This window comes from Aulostomus chinensis, chromosome 9 (genome assembly GCF_037954235.1).
Source record: "Aulostomus chinensis isolate RoL2024-O1b breed Wild chromosome 9, RoL_Achi_v1.0, whole genome shotgun sequence".
Classification (NCBI taxonomy): Eukaryota; Metazoa; Chordata; class Actinopteri; order Syngnathiformes; family Aulostomidae; genus Aulostomus; species Aulostomus chinensis.
The window spans coordinates 8,005,276-8,026,782 of NC_141328.1; the positions used below are offsets into that span (position 1 = coordinate 8,005,276).

The 21,507-nt window shown below is 39.6% G+C and overlaps 1 protein-coding gene across 1 annotated transcript in view; it reads right to left on the reverse strand.

The window, feature by feature from the left end:
* Positions 1–1,801: 1,801 nt before the first annotated feature.
* LOC147255664 (acid-sensing ion channel 1-like) overlaps positions 1,802–21,507 on the reverse strand; it is a 46,621-nt gene continuing 26,915 nt past the window's right edge. The window contains exons 3-10 of the mRNA XM_086213501.1: positions 8,392–8,542; positions 8,127–8,254; positions 6,690–6,840; positions 6,513–6,569; positions 6,227–6,380; positions 6,036–6,127; positions 5,862–5,941; positions 1,802–5,777 (exon numbers count right to left, since the gene is read on the reverse strand). Of these exons, the coding sequence (XP_086069627.1) occupies positions 5,664–5,777; positions 5,862–5,941; positions 6,036–6,127; positions 6,227–6,380; positions 6,513–6,569; positions 6,690–6,840; positions 8,127–8,254; positions 8,392–8,542 (927 nt within the window). The 3' untranslated portion in view covers positions 1,802–5,663. The remainder of the gene's footprint in view (positions 5,778–5,861; positions 5,942–6,035; positions 6,128–6,226; positions 6,381–6,512; positions 6,570–6,689; positions 6,841–8,126; positions 8,255–8,391; positions 8,543–21,507) is intronic.

Below are 21,507 nucleotides of genomic sequence, written 5' to 3' on the forward strand. Positions count from 1 at the left end.
GATAGAGGTTGAGACAGAAAGAAAGACAGACTGATAGAAAGGGAGGGGGCAAGCTGGGGGGGGGGGGGGCTACCTTCAAGCAACACTGACCATAGCAGCAATAATTATAAAATACAGCTAACAAAGATAATATCCACCAACTACTACAACAACCTACTGGAAAGGAACATTGAGGTATCAGTATTAATAAAGTACTAGTGCTGATACTTGTACTTCTTAATCCAATAAAATCATAGTAATAGCAATATAGTACTAATAATACCAATACTAATACCAATACAATACTGATAGTACTAACACCACTGATACTTATAGTAGAAGCAGTTGTACTCCTGATTTTCCTTCAGAAAGATACATTTTTTAGGAGTAATCATAACATTGAAGAATGACCTATATCAGAGTGTGAGACGCGTCTCCCCAGGGGGGTTCCTGGATGTTTCACAAGAGCAGAAAGAACATCTCTTAGCAAAATTCATCACATGGAACCTAAATGTACTAGATTCAGTTGACGATATGTGAAGTTAAGAGATACAGTTTTTAAGGGGGAAAGTAAGTGTTTTTCCTACTTTCCAAGGTACGGTAAGGTGGTAGCTTCCACTTCAATTACAGGTATGTGGAACTTACTGGAACACACATTTATTGATATACAGATTCACTGTCAGTTCCTTGAATTTTATCCATACCGCCTTTTCTTTTATGTCCCTGACATGTGCTGGAGAAGAAGACTAAAAATTGGTACAGCGTCAACAGTCCTTCAAAATTCAATTATGATATGAAATGAAGAAATAACAATGTGAAATTTAAGAATTGAGTTTACTTGTAAAATGTTTGCAGCTAAAGAACAGAAACACCACGTCTGGTTTTTTTTTTTGATGGAGGAGTGTAGCATGAGCCATAGAAGGAGCAGAGCATTTTTGACCAGATTCATTTCACTTTGTTTTTTTTTTAAAAAGGTGGTTTTTTGTACATGGTAGTTGGCTGAGTTAGTCTTGTCAGAGGTCTACACTCTCTCAAAGTGACCTCCAGTTCAACCAAATGGTCAGAGTACTGTACTTATTCTACCACTAGATAAAGCACTGCAGATATTTAATGTTGAGGTTTTACTCAGCAAAAATAACTGGAACATTAAAAGTCACCAGAGGAACTTCAGAAAGATCAGTTGGTCAGGAGGGTTCAAACAAAAGGGGACCTTGTTGCATAAGAACTGGAACAACACACAAGGGGGGAGGGAAGGATCTAAAGAACTGATTCAGTGAGAAAATACAGCTTACATTACTGAAAAGAGTTCATGACTCCATTTCCTGCTTCAGTACAGTTCATATTTGGGTAAGCTGCTCTTGCCTTGTGTAAGATTACATCAGTGACTTTATCAGATGTAAATATGTTACATACGTGTCATCTTGCTAAAGTTAATCAGTATCTAACTGAATTCTCATATAAGCTGGAAACTGTGGCTGGTAAGAAGCACTTTAAAGGCAGTCAGTGATTTTTATCAATATCTTCTCATGATCTGATTGTTGAATGTTGAATGTGCGCTCTTTAAAAAAATAAAATAAAATTCTAGTGTTTGTTCACAGCCCTAGTTTTGTAACTGGTCCAAACTGGTTTTGTATTTCTTTCATGAATTTTTTTTGTCATTTGACTCTGCATTCATGAACACAAGCCACAACATGTATGAACGATACATCATTGAACAACACTCGTGGTGTTTTTAACCCTCTGTTCTTAAAACAACTATAAATGAAGACACTGAACAACAATTCATAAAGTTAGCATTTGATCTTTAATATAACAACTAGTCATCAAGTCCCTAATTTATCTACACACTTTCAGAGTAAAATGATCATTCTGTCATATCTAAAAAAACCTGAAAGCACAGCGGTTGGGGACTGATTTTGAGATGCATGACCTCAATGCAAACAAACAATCCAGCTGTTCATCTACTGATGAATACAGACAGTTGAAGCAGCTGCGATTGTAGCAATACAAACAAAAAATAAATATCCTCAAATTAGCAACTTGATAAATAACTGTTCTTGTTACTTTTAAGTAAATGAACCATCTTCTATCACATAAACTGATGGTCATTCTGCAGTATGTACAGTAAAGTTGAGACACAGCAAGTCCACCTTAAACAAATACAACAGTTCAGACAGTATTGCAGTATTTACAAGCATTTGCAGCTAATGCATGATTGTGCTTGATAGTAACACTACACAGTTACACACTGTACATTTCCTTTTGATAATAACTTTGAGGACGATGAGTGTAAGTAGGGTAATTCCAATAGAATATTGTCCAAAAAAAAGGTTAGCTTTTTGTAAACATAGTTAGCATACGAGACACACTCTCAAACATGCACTCCCAGAGCCAACATGTTTAGCCTCAGGAGAAGTTGTTCCCAAAGTTTTTTGAGTCCTGTACCCCCTGAAACATTCATCCACCTTTTGTGTACCCTCACCTTCTTACTCACAGATGTTACATTTTGCCAAATTTGAAACCTGCCACAAAAACAAGTATATCAAAAATTGAGCAGGTCTGTTATGTTGGTAAGAGTTTTCGCTCCTTATTCAGCATCATATTTCAACTAAAAAGCAACTGACATGATGCACATCAGTTCAGGCTCAATATGAGTGACTATTCAATAATGTAGGTTCATCTGTACCATCTGTGCTAAAACTAGCCGTGCTGCTAGCAACACCAATGGTTAGACCAGTACTGTTAGTTAATGTTAGCTCCGTCAGAAACAGTGGCTTGTACTTGGAGACTAATTTAGGCATGTGGAGGAAATTGGGAGCAAACAAGGCTCAATTATTTTGAGGAGGGAGGATTTTGAGATGATACAATGGATTTTTATTATTTTTTGCAAACCCCTAAACGGAACTTTGTGTACCAATGGAGGTACACATACTCCAGTTTGAGACTCATAGCGTTACAGTCAAAATCAGTCAAATCATCGAAAATCATCAAAAGAGCTTGACATTGCGCAACATTGTACACACTCACATACAAATATATAAATGCTAACAATACACTTGGAGATGATGATGACACAAATGCCAGATTAAATGTTCATTGATGGATCATGTTCAAAGTCTCAAACGCACAGCAAGTGTTACTTGATGCAAATCGTTTCCCACAGTTGAAATGTCCACAGGTACTGCGACTAGAAATAGTTGTGGTCACAGGAAATGTGTCCTTTTTTGAAGCTCCAAAACTGAAGCCAGTTTGTTGTAGGGGCGTCATGGAGTGTGATGCTCATCAAAACGCTTTAGGTTCGTGCTCAGCAATTTTAACAATTACTGTACTTCAACACTTGCTCTGCGTTTGGGCTGTAAGATGTCTGCTGTACAGTGCTACAAGCAATTTGAGCCCTAAAAGATGTCAGACACATTCAACAAATTTCTTGAGCTACGACTGTTGGCTTTTTTTTTTTTTTTTGCCCTGCAAGTCCTGGAGACTCCCATTGTTGGAAGAACCATCACAGAGGTGGAGGGCACTGACAGGTGTTTATTTCTCTGTCTGTGCCCAGATTTTGTCACTGCAATATTACCGCAAACACGCAAGATGCAGTCACGACAACAAGGGCAGAGTTCAAGATCATATTGTTGAAGCAAAGTTGCGGGTAGTAGTGGGCAAGAAGTACCTCAGGATCCTGGCTCACATTCATTTGAAGTCAGAGAACTTTGCAGGTATGTAGTTGAGGTCAAAATGAAGGCTGAGTTTGAAGATGATGTTACACGACCCACAAGTGCGGAGGTCTCATGTAATCATAATCATGTATTATGACGACTGACGACTCGTGAATTGTCAACATGTTAACATGTTAACATGATAACTGGCATCAGATCTGGTGAGATCCTGTAACACTAAAGTTCTTTCATTTCATTTCATTCCTTATAACTAAGATTTCAATTCTCCAAATCTGATGAAGAGCACCAACATGTAAAAATGTTGGTCTTTCCTTTAAATAAGTTAAATTCGGATTTGTCTCGCCAGACGATTATATCTTTGGATTCTTCTCTCGGCTGCTTTGAGAACACAAACATTTAAAAAAAAAAAATATTTGTGCGTAATCTAATTTGAAGTTTGTGGCAGCGAATACATCTACCATTAAGCACCTCCAAACTTCTGGTATATTCTCATCCAACCGTAGTATATAAATGAAAGACTTTGATTGACTTATGTGCTGAGCTACAGGGACATTTGTACATGTCATTTTGTGTGTATTATACAAATGAGATATAGTGTGTTCATTTGTATTTGTAATTTTGATGTGCCAGAAGGTCCGTTGCTCCCATCTTTTTAGTCTTAATGCTATGTAAAGGATGTAAAGAAGCAGAAATTTACAATTTTAGCTTATGCTTATAGCATCTTACTTGACGTGATACGGTCAGAGACTCTGGCTCTATAAGATGTATTTTCCCAGACTATTTCTCATGGACACAGTTGAGCCCAATGTAGCATTAATATTCGAGTTTGACCACTTTCTCCAACTTCTTAAACTCCTGAGGAATAGCCCTCCTCTCGTCTCAGACAGATCCTAATCTTTTTTATCGCTCACTGCACTTATCTTTGTCTGAAATAATGACGTCTTGCCATCAGAGGAGGAAGAAAACTCGATTGCCTTATAAATGAGCCTGCACAATATCCAACATTTGTCTCAGTGATCAAATTCAATTCTCAAAAAACTCTGACAAGCATCAACGCAGCAAATACAAGTTTTTCTTTTTTCTTAACTGTTATTCTCAAAGTAGAAGGGATCATTTGTCTTTGTTTGATTTATTCTTTTGCTCCTTATTTCTCCTTAAGGGGAGCGTGTAGGCGTAACGCTTCAGAATTCAGTTATGGCAAGTTGATTTATTTGTTACAAGATAAAGAAAAGACCATTGTGATCAGGAGAGGCTTCCTCCTGGGTGTTACTGAGTCAGTTAGCTGACTTCAGTTATCTACGTGTCGTGCTTCTGCGTTTTAGCATTTGCAATTTTCCCTCAAATGACTCAGTGACACAACGGATCTTTTCACCGGTGACATTTCCAATTCGACGGAAATCAATGCTGTTGTTCTGAATTGTGTCAATGCAAATTTCATCCGCCTATTTTGTTCATTTCAATACATGAAAATGGCCTTGTTTTAGTCAGTTTTGCTCAGCTCATACAGTCTTGAGGGCGCTGCCACCCTACAAGATGAGGTAGGACAGTATAAATGTCAAGACACACACGACACATGACATGGAAAAAAATGCAGTGCTGACATGCCACTCTTAAAAAGTAAATCACCTACATTAATTGATAATTTAAAAATACTGTAAAATCAATTTTTGTTAAAAAAACTCCTCTGTATAGCTGCGATTGATGCTCTTTGTGGAACATATACGAACCTAAGTTCATACCCCTGTTAATGATACCATATGTCTCAGCTGTTTACAGATGACCATGCAGTTACTCTAATGTTTTTTTTCTTTTGATTCGTCACATCATATTGATCACTGCCATCCTGCTGCTATCCTTGTTGCTGGTTGTCCCCTCACTTAAGCCTCCTCATTGCTCCCAAACCTCATTCAGGCACAGTTAAGACACCTCGTCTTTTGCTCCAGCCGTCTGGCTGACTGCGATGAACAAAATGAGAGCAGCGGGCAACTCTCTGCTCAAGACAGCGGCAGCCTAATGAAAGTTACTGACATGACACTTGACATCATCGAGGCTCAGGACTCTCCCCTGGTCGTTTTTGTGCTTGAGCTTCTTATTAGAGCAGCGACACAACTTGTACTTGATCACCTGAGAGGATAAATAAAACAGGTTTCAGACAGTTTTTAGACAGGACTCATCTTTTATCAACTTTTCCCCTTAAAGATATTTCACCTCATAGAGATAGTCAAATAGCTCCAGGATGGTGAGAATGCTCGCGCCAATAAAAAGTCCCATTTGACCACCGATATCACCTGGATTAATGAAAAGGCAGCGTACGGTAATAATCATTAAAGCATGCAAAATATTTCTTGATAGAACTCATAAAGAAATTCAATAAAACTGTACCTAAAAGTCCAGCCACTTCATAAGCCTTCTTTTGTTCAATAGTTTCATAGTTGAGAGCCTCAAAAAAGATGTCTAAAACCAGGATATTTTCCCTGTGGAACCGAAGAAATACAGAAACTTTCCTCTTTAGCTTGTTCAGACGTATTTTATTACTGCAACTGTACCTGCATGCAAGCACGCTTGGTTCTTACTTAATGTACTGCTCAGATTTGTTGTATTTCTTCGCAAGATATTTAGCGGAGGCCTTGCTAGGGATCTTGACAAAGGACAGCTCTTTGCTGTATCTGGTCATGTTGCACGGCGTCTCGCACACACAGAAATCATTGTCCTTCTGCACCAGGAAATCTGCAGGAAAGAAAGCCAGAGCACATCTTGACCTCTGGGGCAGATGAGTATGACTGTGTACAAATTTCATGAGATGATGCGCTTCTGCTCTTAAATGATTCAAGCAGGACAAAGACAGACTCGCTTTCTTACCAAGAGCTGGATCAGCACATTCTTTGTAGAGCTCGGGGGTGCAGTAAGGAGCATCGCCTGCAGGCAAAGCAACACATGCACACATCAGTGAAATGAATTTCCCTGTCTGAAGTGGCTAATGAAAACATGTCCCAATGCATGCATCTCTGATGCAACACACAGCGTTTTTTTTCTTACCAGGCATGTGCACCATGCGACAATTGCAGTTGTCCACCAGGTAACGCGTTTCACAGTCAATGCGACAGGCTGTGATGCTGTAACTATCAAAGAAGTCTGAGTCCATGGGTGTCACCTTACAGTCTCCCCAGGGTGGAGGAAGGTAGATCAGCTGCAAAATAACACGATACAATCATTATACTTTATTAGCCTTTTTAGTTTAGCCATAATTTACACATTTAGAATACTGATAAAATCACAAGATGCACTTTGCACTATTTTACTGTGTTGACATGGACAGCGTGACCCACTAGATATCAACAGCAGCAGAAATCACAGCCCTCAAAATAACCATTAAATATGACCATCTGATTGTCTAACATCTCGAGTATCTGAGCAATGTTGTCATCATCCCAGTTCTCAGTGCTCTCCTCAGTTTATACATTATTGTCATAACCACAAGAAATAGTGGCTGTAAATGTAGACCACTGTTGTAATAAAATGGAATTATTTTTTGACAAATGTCACAGTCAAGAATGTATGCAGAAAGTTTAATTTCAAGTTCTCCATATTTGGTTAGGTTTTCGACTCCTCTTAAGATTGAGGTTTTTTTTTTTTCCAAAAAAAAACCTCAGTGACAAAGCAAAAGAAGGGTTTATGGAGTGTTTTGTAAACTCATTAAAATTAGAGACTTTAAATAGTCCATTTACATACATTCACTTGCTGCTTAGTTAAAGTCCCTCTGGCAGCATTGTCAACCTCAATTAATCCCAGTCAGAATCCTAAAAGCTTAGTTCCACACCCTTCTCCTTGAGGTTTCTCCCATTATTCTTGGCAGAATCATTTAATCTCGATTAGTTTGGATGGGGAGCACTGGTGCACAGCCATTTTCAGAGAGGTTCTATCAGGTCCTAAATAGGTCACTCTCAGACTTTCATGGTTTTCTGATACCATTCCTCTGTTGTGTCCTGCTTAAATTAAAAACTTCATCCCTGCGTGAGAACCTGAGCGCCCTGGAAAAGTTTCCATTCTTATTTTAGTATATTTACCATATGTAATCAAGCAATCAAGCTTAATACATGTACGGTCTGGTTGTGGGTGAGGAAAGTCTCGATGAGTTTAGCAGGCGCTGTTTAAAAGTAGAGCCAGCAGTCAACCAGCCATCAGCTGGTCTGATCACCCGGTATGCAACCCAACTTACATGGATAATACAAGAAGTGTGGACAGCACCACCCTCAGGCAGTGAAGACGCCAATAAAAATGATCACCCTGGGAACACTGTTCAGGTAGTTCACCCTTTTTTTTTTTTCAAATCAACCAAACACTGGAAAAACCTTCTTTTACTGCGTTTATTTGGAGTGTTGTGTGAAAGCTAATGAGGCAAATGTTTAGTCAGGAACAAAATGGGAAATGGCAAAATCTGCCTTGTACAGAATAGAGAAATGTTCAAGTTGGTACCCTCTGTTCCTGGCAAGAAACAAAAGTCTGGAATCCAGGTGCCACTCCAAACCCAAGTTGATCAATGAACGATGGTTCATCTTGACTATGGATCTGCACTTTAACCCCAGCTTCAAATGATGTCTCATCTGCAAAATAAAATGCAACAAGCTCATTTCATTGAAGATTCTTAATTTTAGGCTGTGTAGTTGTAATGTGACTCACATCTGCCAAAATTGTTACAGCGTCTGATCTGCTCCCATGAAATGAATGAAATTCCCCTCACCTGTCTCTCCCCAGACTGGCAGGTATTCATCCTGCTGAATGTCCAGCATGAGCTCCAGTCCATTACCCATTCCTCCCTTGGTGGTGATGAGGGGTGGGCGTCCATTACCCCCGGCGTTAAAGGTGTAACATTTCCCATAGCGAGTGAAAACCTGAAAAACACATTAGAGATTTTGAAAACAAAAATCTCTTGATTATGAGATCCTGAGAGGTGTCTTAAAGATGCATGTCCACTGGGGGTCAGTGTTCGTCTCACTTTCTGATATGTATGCGTATGTGAAAGAGAGGAGCCTGTGTGACGGAAAGAGAAAGAGACAAGAAGAGTGGAAGAGACAAAATTAAGAGAGGACAAAGGTATTCTCTTGGGTTTGAGAGTCACACAATCAGCTCTTGGAGGAGATAAAAACTGGCTGTGTGCAATTCAACATTCTGCCACATGCACTTTAAGGTACTTATGATGGGCCTGATGTTACTATGGAGACCAAGCATGCAAGCTAGGGAGATTACTGCGTTAATGTTTACGTGTCAACCGAAAGGCAGGTTGAAGGTGTTTGAGGTATCAGAAAAGGTGATGTGTTTAATCAGCCATGAGTGCACGATAGTAAATAGACGGAAGCTTTTTTGGCAAAGAGTTGCATTTGAGCCTTTGGTCTTGCATGAGTCACATAACTTGGGCAGGCAGAAGGAGTGAGAGAGTGGGAGAGCAGGGATGCAAAGTGAGAGAGACAGAGGGTTGGGTTAGAAGTTGCTGCACAGAGCAGGTTGTTGTTCAGCATTATGGTTCAGAATGACATATCTGTAATTAGATAGAACAAACCAACCAAGTAAATGTTGTGAAAGGGTTTGGATCCTGCCAAGGGCAGCTTAAATATTTCAGGCATCTATCAGGGAAGGGCCTGTTGGCTTCACAAGCAGATCAATCCAGGAAAAAAAAAATCATTCGGGCACACTGAAGGCAGGGAAAGCCACAAATAACGTGTGTGCCCATCTATACTCACACTGGGAAACCTGAGGGTGGGTGGGTGTCATTGAAAGGAAATGTTTGTTTCCGGTGAAAAATCTGCCGTCAACTAGCCAGTCTTTCTGTCCTTATCTACTTCCACCATCTTGCAGCTGGCGGCACAAGGATTCACCATTATTGATCTGCCTTATGGACTCTATGTACTCTTGTTGAACATCTGTTAGAATACATCCAGTCCTCAGAGAGGTTGTGCCTTCTGCGGAGAACCAAATGTGTCAGATCATACATAAAGTGGCTGCACTTAATGTGCCTCATTAATAAAACAGTGACTTCATAAACATGAAATGCCTGTGTATGACAGGAGCAGGAGCGTCATGATTGATACACCGATGTCAGGGAACACTTGTTCTCTGCTTTTTATCAGTGAGTTGTTGTGACAGAAGGTGGTCAAAGTAAATACATCATACATGTAGTTTTTAATGCACAGTCTGTCTCCACAGCATGCATACTGGATGTGCTTGTTATGAATGAATAAATTATTGTGCACATATGAAAGTGTTTTGCAGCAGCTGAAATCATATGTAGCATTGTGGAGGATAAGTGGTTCAGTAAAGACAAATACATTTGTGTTTTCCAGAGATATTCTAACCTGTGAAAGTTGACTTTCTGTTTACTTTATAATTGTGATATGTACATTTCACCTCACTCTGTTATTTGTACAAAAAAAAAATCATTTTTCAAAGGGATGTAATACATTACTTATGACTGCAGTTTAACAAGCTCTTCTGTGATCAATAAAACTGTCACTCACACACAGTTTCACTGGGACTGAAAAGCACTCAACAGAGCTCTGTTGTAATTAATCATTATGCGCATAAATACGCATATCTGTTTATGGATGCACATGTGATTCTAAAAGAACTTTTGAGTTACGAAACCATGCACTTTCCCATCCATTTGGCAAGGTCTGACTACAATCTTGCAATCTGTAAGCTGCTAAAAGATGCCTCAGCAGGGTAAATTCAATCCATTAGTCCTCTGTTGTTATATGGAAATGTTTCCACATACTTTAAAACCATCTTGTTAAAGTGCATACACTTTCTCTGCTATTATGCTGCATGCTTAAACAGCTATCACTGGGAAAATGCTATTTGAATGCAACAGTGAGCACAGCAACCAAATGTAGACAACGCAAAACAAAACAAAACAAAAATCCATTTTTGTAACATCCTATTTCACGCAAAACTGGCCATCTTCAAAAAATAGAGGACAAGGATAATAATATATTTGATACCAATAGTCGAATGCCACACTAGTGGCTCTTTGAGGCTGAACTGTTAGCACTGTGGCTAACAGGCCCACTGTGTCAACATCCTAACGTTTCATATGTTGAATGTTTCTCATGTTCACCAACTTAGTTCTGCGTGATAATGTGTGAGTAAGACTGAGGGAGTTGTGTATTGTGCAGAATGTAAAGCCCCTTGAGGCAAGTTTGTGATTTACGACACGAGTGCCACGGAGGTATTGTGTTTTTGTAGGCCAACCCGGATAGCATTGCCACTGGTGCCCTTGACCAAGGGCATATGGGATTTTTGATCAGACATTCACTCAAGCATTTATAAGTTGAATGTTTTGCAATTAACACCCCTGCGTTTTTTTAAAGTATAAATTATGCTATGAACTAACTTCATTACAAGGACAGGACTTCAACATCACCTCAAATAGCTTCAAGCTTTTGTTGTGCCCTACAAAAGCAAGATTTCTGCCATGCCCTCAGCTAACTAGAATGGAGATAAAGAAGATTTAAATCTGCCGTTATGTTATAGGACCAAACGAATCAATTTATTGTTGTACAAGGCATTTGCCAGGGAGCTGCGCAATAAGTCGTGTATTTATTGAAATTGAGATTAACCAAGATAATTGTGAGTGAGATAGAGTGGATCAACTAATCAAGGTGTTATTGAAATCACAGTAATGCCTTTGCTCAAGGCAGAATGTGTGTCAAAATAATATTGTATTTGCAAAATGTAATTGTGTATAGTGCTGCACAGATATCCCAGCCCAACAAATGGTAATCGAAGAAAACACCTTTGTCTGTTAAAGATCCCCGCAAAAATCACAGCATCATCATTTCAACAGGATTTTTCAAAGTATGAAAAATTAAACAAGAATGAGGATTCTGCCTAGTATTGTGAATCATATCACAATTGCTGTATCATTTTGAAAAATTACAATGACATTTTTTCCCCCAGAATTTCAGCTTAAAAAAAAAAATCACAATTTATTGATTAGGGCTGGGTGTTAAATAAAAATGTATTCCTTAAGACGGTGTAAAAAAGTGTATAAAATAGTGGTAAATAAATCATGATTAAGGTAAAAGTCATGTCGCTTTGACCTTCAATGTAAAGTTCTGGGAAAGTGCGCGTGTGTGTGCGTGTATGCGTGTGCATGTGTGCGTGTATGTGTCAGGTGATGAACTACATAGCCTACTTACTTTTTGTACCTGTAGTCGACATATTTGTACCAATATGTGAAATTGTCTTCAGTGCCTGCTGCTATTCTTGGGGCTTCCATGTTAAAAGTTCACCCTCTTTGAGCAGGACAGGAAAAGTCATGGTGTCTCCAGCGTAATTATTCCTCCACTGGGGACCACCAAATGTCATGGCAATACATCCGATATTGTTTAGACTTTCAGAGCAGAGGTGGATGAACTGACATTTCCATCAGAGAAACCATACCGCTAAAATGGCTATAAACCACATGCAAGGTATTTCAAGTTGTGGGTTTAGGGGCAAACAAAATTAGAGATGCTGAATACTGACACAAGCAATGTAGCCCTGTGACTGATGACGCTCTCCACCCGCTGACCTGATCACTCATGTAACCACAATGATAAAACCACCACAACCCCCAACCTCCCTCCCTCCTCTGTTTGATTCTGAATGAATCACTGACTCACCAGCCTAATAGCAGGTCTGGATGGAACAAACAGCCACTCTAAAGCGAAAATAAACTACAAGCAGGAGATTGAAAGCAAAGGAACAAAGTGTTTGTTTATATGTGTGTAACGTAATGATGCCCAAAACACAAACTCGTTAAACTCCGAGTCAACACATGTCAAAGTGAAGATAAGAGACAAACACAGGGCGAACTACATGGTCAACAGCAATCTCATACAGAAGTCAATTTTTTAATTAGACAGAACACATGTATGCATTATGTACTGAATGAGGAGAAAAACAGAGCCTTTTAAACAGTGCCCATTAATCTTCTAAGGTACTCGGTCAGCAAAACAAAATTGCAAAAGACGCAAGGATACAAATGAGCCCAGAATGTTCTAGTGTGGCTGCTGAGTTGGGGCCTCGGTGGAATGAGTTGCCCCAACACACCCCGTTCTATCAGGAATATTGAGCCATTATTACCCCTCATATAAAAGTGTTCAAACATGGGATGGAGAGGGGAGAGAGTTCCATCTTTGATCCAGTAGCGGTCTGTGTAAAATGGACAGCTAGATTGATGGACCAGTTCACTTAAAAATGCCGGAGTGCAACGTAAACTGACATGACGGCATAATACAGATGTGTTTTAAGTGCGTGGTTTGTGTCTGCGTTATTGTGAGATTCACATGGAAATTGAATTTCAAGAAGTAAAACTGAATTGAAAGAACTGAATGATTGAATTCAGATAATGCACCACAGATTCAGATTTGTAATGAAATTATTCGGAATAAAACTCCAAATATGTGCTTGGAATTCATTTTGTAATATTGAAATTGAGTTCACCAGTGACTCATCCTTCTGCCTGTAGTCAGCTCAGCTCTGCTATCATTGTTAGCACATCATGTCCCTCCATGCAGGTCTGGGATCAGTATAAAACATTCTGGGCACTGTTGCTTTATCAGCTTCCTCTTTCGACTACTCTCACTGTTAATTTAGTGGGTGCACTTTACCTCAATCTCAGTACAGCTGAATAGAAAGAAATATAAGCTCAACTGCATTTACATGAATTATGCTATATTATTCCTTAACTCCACTGAAGTTTTTTTTAGCTATAAAGGGCAAGCGTAATGTAAAATAAATTCCACCTTGGGGCAGTGTAAGATATATGTTCCCCCTGATGTTAATGACCATTTCATACTTTGCCTTGAAAGTATTTTATGTTTGGTCCAAAAGTTAAAATCCTCCATGAAAAAGTGATCAGTCTCTCTTCCCAAACAGTATGTTATAAAAGAAATATCATCAATGATCCTCCACGGTTTCCAGGGTAATTTTTTTTAAATACGATATTAAAGATTTCCATTTTATGATATTTAAGCTCCCACACAGTAAAAACTCTTTCCCTCCTACATTTCCTTCCTCTCGGTCTGCATCGTTTTCCCCTCGTTCCCTCGTGTCTCCTGAAGTCTGATGTTCTTTCCCCTGTGGACTCCTCTCCATCTCCTGCCGCACTTCCCCACCCAGCCCTGCTTCGTTTGATGAATATTTCACAGGCCAGCAGAGACGGTCCTCTTCTCTCATCTTATTCCCTGGCACTTGTCTGGGTTCTCAGTACCTATCACCTTCAGAGACGATAGCATCACAGCGCGGGGTACGGGCAGCCTCAGGAGACCGCAGTGTGTGTGTGTGTGTGTGTGTGTGTGTGTGTGTGTGGGGGGGGGGGGGGCATATCATATGAAGTAAAAATGGAGGTGTGTATTCACTTAAGTAATATATGCCTTGTGGTGCTGCCTTTATCTAAAAATCAGGAGTGTGCTGATCATGGCATTATTGCAGCATGATTGAGCGGATTTGAGATGCAGTTAAGTCAGGCAGAAGGTTTAAAGAGGATGTCTATAAGGTGTATGGGTATATTACTACACAGTTCAGTTCAAACACAGCAATGTCAAACATAAAATCCTTTTCATGCAAGCTTTGAAGGTTTTATGCATTGGAATGAATTGCTTATTTATGAAGATCTGTTTTCATCTGTTAATAATTCAGTTGGTGGAAAAGTCACTGCAACTGATGTTTATTCTATGCAATAAAGTAATTATTAATTATGTAAGTATTCATGAATGTCTCATTTTCTCCGTGGTGTCGGGGGTTACAAATGATTGACAGAACTATTAGTAATGCAGAGTTTTTACCGTCAAGTCGGCAGTTTAAGTTGTCAACCAAATGGATGATTTAATCAGTCAGCATAATTGCTCCCATCTTAGCAACACTAGATGTGTTCTTAGTAAAGCATAGCACAGCGTAAATACAGCATTTGTGAATTATTGTAATATATATTATTTTATGGATATCTTCAAACATTCATATTTGAGTGGGCGTAGATAATATTCACAATGTAAAAACATGCAATTGCCAATTAATAGAAGCAAAACAAATGTAAGGAAATAATTATGATTATTGTAGTGATACTGTGTACAGTTATTATATTCAAATGAAAAGGATCATTTGTCTTCCTCTCGGCTGTCTGTCTGCGTTTATATATTTTACTGTGTTTATGAACACACTGGATACGTGTTGAAACTTGGAATATTCCACTGGGAAGTTTTTTTAGGGCTCTCAGAAGTAGGTTTGACGACTGGACACGGTAGCTTTTGCGGTTAAAGATGTGAAATCTTTTAAGGTCATCATTATTAGTAAACGCGATTGTGATGTCAAATGAGCCTTCATTTCTCATTTTTGTAAATTTGTCTTCGACATACACTTAATTTTTGTGTTGTTAATATTATGTTATCCTTCTGGCTTGGTAAATAATATTACAATAAAGCTGTAATCCACAGAAATCAGTTGAGAAATGGACTTTATTTCATTTTGTTCATACAGTATAGGCAACAAGCTTGTTTTACACGTTTAGGTGTTATATATTGCTTATATAACACACTCAGATATGGACCAGATTTTCGGAGAGGTAACACTCCAGCCGATTTTACTCAAGGCTGCAAAAGAGTAGAAGTTGTTCCTCTTGGCTCCCTAAAACTCCATCTACTAGCAAAAAAAATGGGGAGATTTCTTGAGGCCACTGTCAGGAGACGATGAACATGAAACATATGGAAATGTGAATAAATGATTCACTGTATGAGAGTTTATTTGAAAAAAGGGCTTACAAATACCTCCTCAAGCTAAAATGTGGGAAAAATGTTTTTGATTTTTTTTTTCCAGATGAATTTTGCAGTTTCCATCAACTTTTCCCAATGTGATAATTCAAAATGTACTACAGAATAGGTTTCTTGTCCGCTGCCATATTTTCTGCTTAAACAGTAGAATTGATCACAGCTGCTCTATAACTTTTTTAATTTCTTATCCCGGGTCTGAAATTCCTGATCTGTTTTGATTCTCTCCCTCCTGTTCTTAGTTTGTACAATAAACCAACATAAATTTGCCCCGACTGTGTCAGAAACTGCATTTGAGTCCTGAAAAGGGAAATCACAACCAATAACCATGACAGAAAAACCTGGCAACCATATGGACGCAAAGCATGGATCCCCCCTGGGTAGACTTAGTTGGCAAACATGAACATATACTCTGGGATGCTTTTGAAAAAAAATGCAAACTATCAACTTTCTCAACAAGCATCTAGCCTCGAACCAGGATTCATTCACTGTCTGCCAGCCTTTAGTTTAACTGGTGTCTATCCGTTATGAATCGTAAAGGAAGAGAAGTATAGCAGGAACCAAAATTGTGAGGTTTCAGTGAATATCCAATATGCCCAATGATGATGTAGAGAGGCAAATCTTCAGAGCCCACAGAAGAGTTGGGGGAACAGCCTAGACTGGAGGAGGACAATGCTGCTTGAATGTACATGTTGAGTTCCTATACTCAAGTGAAAAATAGGAAATGTTAAATAATGTATTATTGAGCAAAAACATGAATGATAATGTTTTAACAAAGGCTCCATTTCAAGTGAAACATGAGCTGTTAATTATTAATCTAAGGGATTACTGGTTAATGCGTCAATGTATTTTGAATGGCCCCTTCCCCCCAAAAAGGCAAAACATCCCCTTTGATTGATATTTATCATTATTTTGAATATTTTATAAACTAACTCATTAACTGGTTGATGATAATCACCATGAATGTGAGATTGCTCCATAATAGAGTTGCAGCACTAAACTACTTTTTATAAAATGATCAAACTGATGATATTTGGAAGTGGTGCTGACTTTTCATATCGCCGAGGAACAGTAGGATCTAAATTAGAGGAGAATTAAGGAACGGCCTCTTCTGAGGGAAACAGAGGGGTTTCACAACAAACCTACAAACTAGCTAATCAAGCCGAGGCAGCGGAGCCCGCGGGCCCCTGTCTGTCTCAGAAGACAGTGTAATTGTTGGTTCAGTGCAATGAGAGGAGATAACACCCTTTGGGTGGGGGCTCTATGTCCTCCCCCCTTCAGCCTGCTATTCATCCAAATTAAAGCAGCTAGCAAGACTTTTTACATGAATATAGCCAACTGCTTTTAATTTAACACTGACACCTACTTATTAGCCCTTCTTTTAGATCAAACATATATCTCTGTAGTGCTCATCAGCAAAATCTAAAATCTCACTGGAGAAGAGACCATCAAAATCTGTCTCCCGCCTATTAATTACTTCAGACTACCCAGTTACACAGTTACCATCATGCCTCAGTACCTCTACAGGTATATTACTAACCTTCCTTTATTGAATTTAGACCAAAATTTTTTATAAATAAATACTGATAAATTAAATGACAGGCAAACAAGAGTAACAGACAAAAGATCTCTATTTCTATGAAATGATTGTAACAGCCTGCACGTGTCTGTGTCGTTTAACCTGGCAAATGAAATTAGAATTATGAATACAGAGCAATAGAAGCGCCGTCTATGATATGCCACGTAATGGCACTATAACTACAACATTGCATGATATTAATTATGCATCTTACATCATCACATTAAGGCTGAAGCTGAAACCCACCAGGCATGTCTCCCATACCGTCTGTGCTTGTAGATCACTTCTGTTATAATCAATTGGAGTTGCTGAACTCACCACAGGCGCAGCGCGACACATTCCTAATTCGACGTGGCTGATCTCTTTTATTTTTTCTAGATATGCTCATCCAGCTATGTGTAAAAACTGTAAAAACCAACCCAGTGTTTAAAAAAAAACAAGTGAAGTGAGCACCTCGTTGTATCAGATGTAGCACAAGGCAGCAAGGCATCTTTATTTCTTTTAAACATTAAAATAAGTCAGTTTACTTTATGTGTATCTATTATCCTAGTAATGATGAATACACATGCAGAGCAGCTGATGACATCCATGAAAAACAGCAGAGACATTGAAAATATCCTACTTAAACTCTCCTCAGAAAACCCTCTGGAACACACAGCTGGCCTACAGTCTGCTCTGCTGACATGATGGATCACAGATGTCCCTCGTGTACTTTAAGTGTAACATGCATGACTTTATTGGTGTGTATAATGCAGCTAAATGTGTTGCATCCTTCTTTGACTCGCTTTCAAAGGAAAACATGGCCTGGCCACTCGATCAAGATGTTAATGACATGAGGCGGTGGTGCTCAGGAGAAATGCAGGCTTCATTGTGTCTGCCTCCGGCCAGAAAGGCTGCCAAAGTCAACAAAAAATTGAAAGTTCATAGCAAGAGGGACTTTTTTTTTTTTTTTTTTGTTGAAAGCCTATTTTAAATAACTACTGAATAATCCTCCTGTCAGATCCCCTGGCCAAGACACAGGCAGAAAGAACAAGCGTTGGCTGCTCACTGCTCTGTAGAGGATGGTTTGAATACAGAGGATGAATTTCATTGTAATCTATGCAGACAATTAAGACATTCTTCTGTTTGATGGAAATGGTCTTGTGAATTTGTATGGGGGAACATAAAAAGTCTGGGAATTAACAGTTCCCATTCATTCAGAGCTGTTAAAGTTTCTGACAGAGGCTCTTGCTTTTATCAGGCTCTTACTTTCCACCAGAAGTAGAGCGAGAGGGTAAATAGCTGCTCGGAGGATGAAGACGTTCATTATGAGCCTGTTATGTGATGTAGCTGTACAGTCAATTTTTAAGATTAATTAGATTCGATTTAATAGGTGTATGGCAGTTTAAAGGAACTTGCACCGCTTGCAGATTGTGACATGTCACATTAATTTCGGTGTAGTCACTCTCCACCTCCACCTTCTTCCCTCATCCTCGGTGCTAAACCGTCATATGCCACAGAGCCATATGGGCCGTTACAACCTCCTCTTCCTTCCTATTCCCAACGCGTCTCAGTCACCACCATCGCCTACAAATCTCCTGCCCACCCACTTGTGCCCGCCATGTGCAGAACCCACGCGCAATCTCTGCTGTGAGGGAAAAAAATGCCACGCAGGCAGTGAGGCCATCGCAGCTTGCTGTGCAGTCATTCCAGGGTGCACCGCCCTCTTGTCAGGCACAGCTGAGTAAACATCGGGGGATAAACAGCTCTGGGTCCAGTCAGAAGCAAGACACAGGCAGAGGCCGTATTACAGCTGAGGGCGTTTTAAGTGGCAGACAGCGGGGTTAACTGGGATTAAATCTGACTCTGTCGAGTGTGAGTGCACTCTTAGAGGAATATCTATCATTCTAGGAGGCATTATTATCACTAATGCATATTATGACTATTTTGGTTGTCTGTACAAAATTAATACTACAAGTCACAAGGGTGTAAATGTGCTAACGGGGCTAAATAATATACTGACATTTACAATGACGGCGAGTTGTGCCCGAATTTAAAGGAGCCATCTTAAACCCCTTCCTCAGTTAAATATTTTGATTTGGTAGAATATTTATTCCTATTAGATATCAATGATTTTACAACTCCACAGGAAAGCATTCCTGCCTATGTTGTCACTCTGACAGACACAAGCCGCGTGGGCTCCTGTGCTAGCTCTAAAAAAAGCCCACTGTGATGTAATTAACCAGCTGCTTATGATGTGCTTGGAAACATCACACCCCTCACCATGGCCTCGGTTTTCAGCCTAAAATCAAAACGCCCTCATCAGTGGGAAATGCATAAAAAAATGAAGGATTTCAATAAAGCCCCCTAGAGATGCATTAAGGGGCAATAGATGTGAACGCCTCGTTGAACCATAAGACAAAAGAGCAAGTCAGCCCAATTCTGCACGACTTGATTTTTGTATTTCAAAGTTTATGTAGTAGATACAGTACATGAGAGACCCAAATATATGGTTTTGGATCAAAATGAATGATGGAGACCAATTTTTTTTTTTTAATTGTTCAAATATTGAGTGATAATACACAGAGCAACAGCTGTGCGTACTTGTCCATGTCAAAAGCTGCTTCATTATGAAAAAGTAGTACGTAGTTTTCACAGCCTTCACTTGTTGGCTTATAATTGGTACTACGTCTTAAAACCTCTTGTGATTGTTGACATCCATTTGTACACCCCAGCCCAAAAGGGTCATGCTGAATTGTATATGAAAATGTAAATGAGTCTCCAGATGAGAGTCAAAAGGTCGTCTGTACCTGATTCATAATGATAGGTGGTTATATATTTTGCTTCTGGCTCCTGTCTGTCAGTATAAGCATATTTATTTGAAAGTTAAAAGTTGTCTCTCCAGTGCATGTCTAATTATATTCATTGTATAATAATAAGCCTTAATCATCTTCCAGCAGGATGGAAGGAAATTAATTTGTGAAAGCCAAAAGGCTGTCACCGACCATTTCACCTGATGCCCGACTTGAACTCGGAAAGACTTTAAGAACGGCACGCTGTACTTTGCAGCAGTACCCCAGCTTTTTTCATGACTAAACATGACTTAAATCAATACCTCGCTTAATGAAATTTTTACAGAAATTACTTTCTCCTTGTCATCTGAAGAGTACAAAATGAGATCAAATCTAATTTACTTAAGCCCACAACCACTGCCTGCCTCATCTTGCCACAGTGCTTTTAATGTGTGCTGTGAGGTTAAACAGACACATCACATTACGTAATGGTGGGGATGCAGTGCTGCAGTCAAGCAGCTTTCTAGGAGAAAGCCACATGAATAAATTAAATGCCGTGTGTATGATGGTGAGATAGAAATTGTAGAAATGTACATGTACATATGGTAATATGTCAGAGGGTAACAGTACATATGCAGATGCAAATCAGGACATGTAGACAGAAGATGTGTTACACATAAGAGTTATACTCACTCTGGACTCCCCTCATAAACACACACATAGTGTAGCTGCACAATAGAGTACTCATAGATTTATTTTTGGAAATGCTTCATGATTCAACATCTGAGTGGCTGTAATAGAGCAGCTGAGCTCCGGGGGGGGGGGGGGGGGGGGGTAGGGACCAGTTTGCACAGTAGATCTGCCCTCAGGTAAAGTTGGACAGCAGAAAGTGTCACCACAGCTGGCCTGATCTTCTCTAACAGCCACTCTGATCACCAGGGACCAAGTCCCAACAGAGGAGACGGAGGAGGCTACCGACTTCATTAATAAGAAAACATCAAAGACAGATAAGGAGCACGCTCCTGCTGGAGAACAACACCTCCTGTGCAGCCAACAAACTCCTCTTTCATCAACTGTCTAAATACCACAAGGTGAGGTTGGGATGAGTCTCAATTAATGAATTCATCAGTTAAGGGGACTCCTGTCACTTTCTGGTGCAGTTTAGGGGGTGGGAGAACCGTCAGGTTGGTAAAGAGGCCCTGCAGCGCTTCCCCTGGAGTAAACCTCCTTGATGTGACAAATTTCTCATTCCAGCCAGAGAAACCGACTTCTCCCAGCTTGTCACATGCTGTTTCTGAATAAAAGCAGATTAATTCACTCTTCAGATAGTGTGTGTAAGCAACTCCGAATCCCAAACACACAGTGTTCGAACACTCAATCTCTCCAATCTGAGAATGACAACAAGGGACGGTACAAGCTGGGAAGCTAGATAACACAAAACATACACACACACACACAAAATACACATGTACTCCTCCACTTTTGTGATGTTTATATACTTAGGCGTCCACTTCTGACCCTAACCTCACCCATTGACCCACATTTAAGTGTTTTACCAATTGGTGGCAGGACTAATGTCCCCAGGCAAGCGGTTGCCTGTAGGTATCCTTGCTAAAGTCAAACTCACTCAAATACAGATACTGCTGAGTGTATGTGACAAGCTATACATGCTATATGAAGCCACATGCTGAGGTCATTTGGCTCCA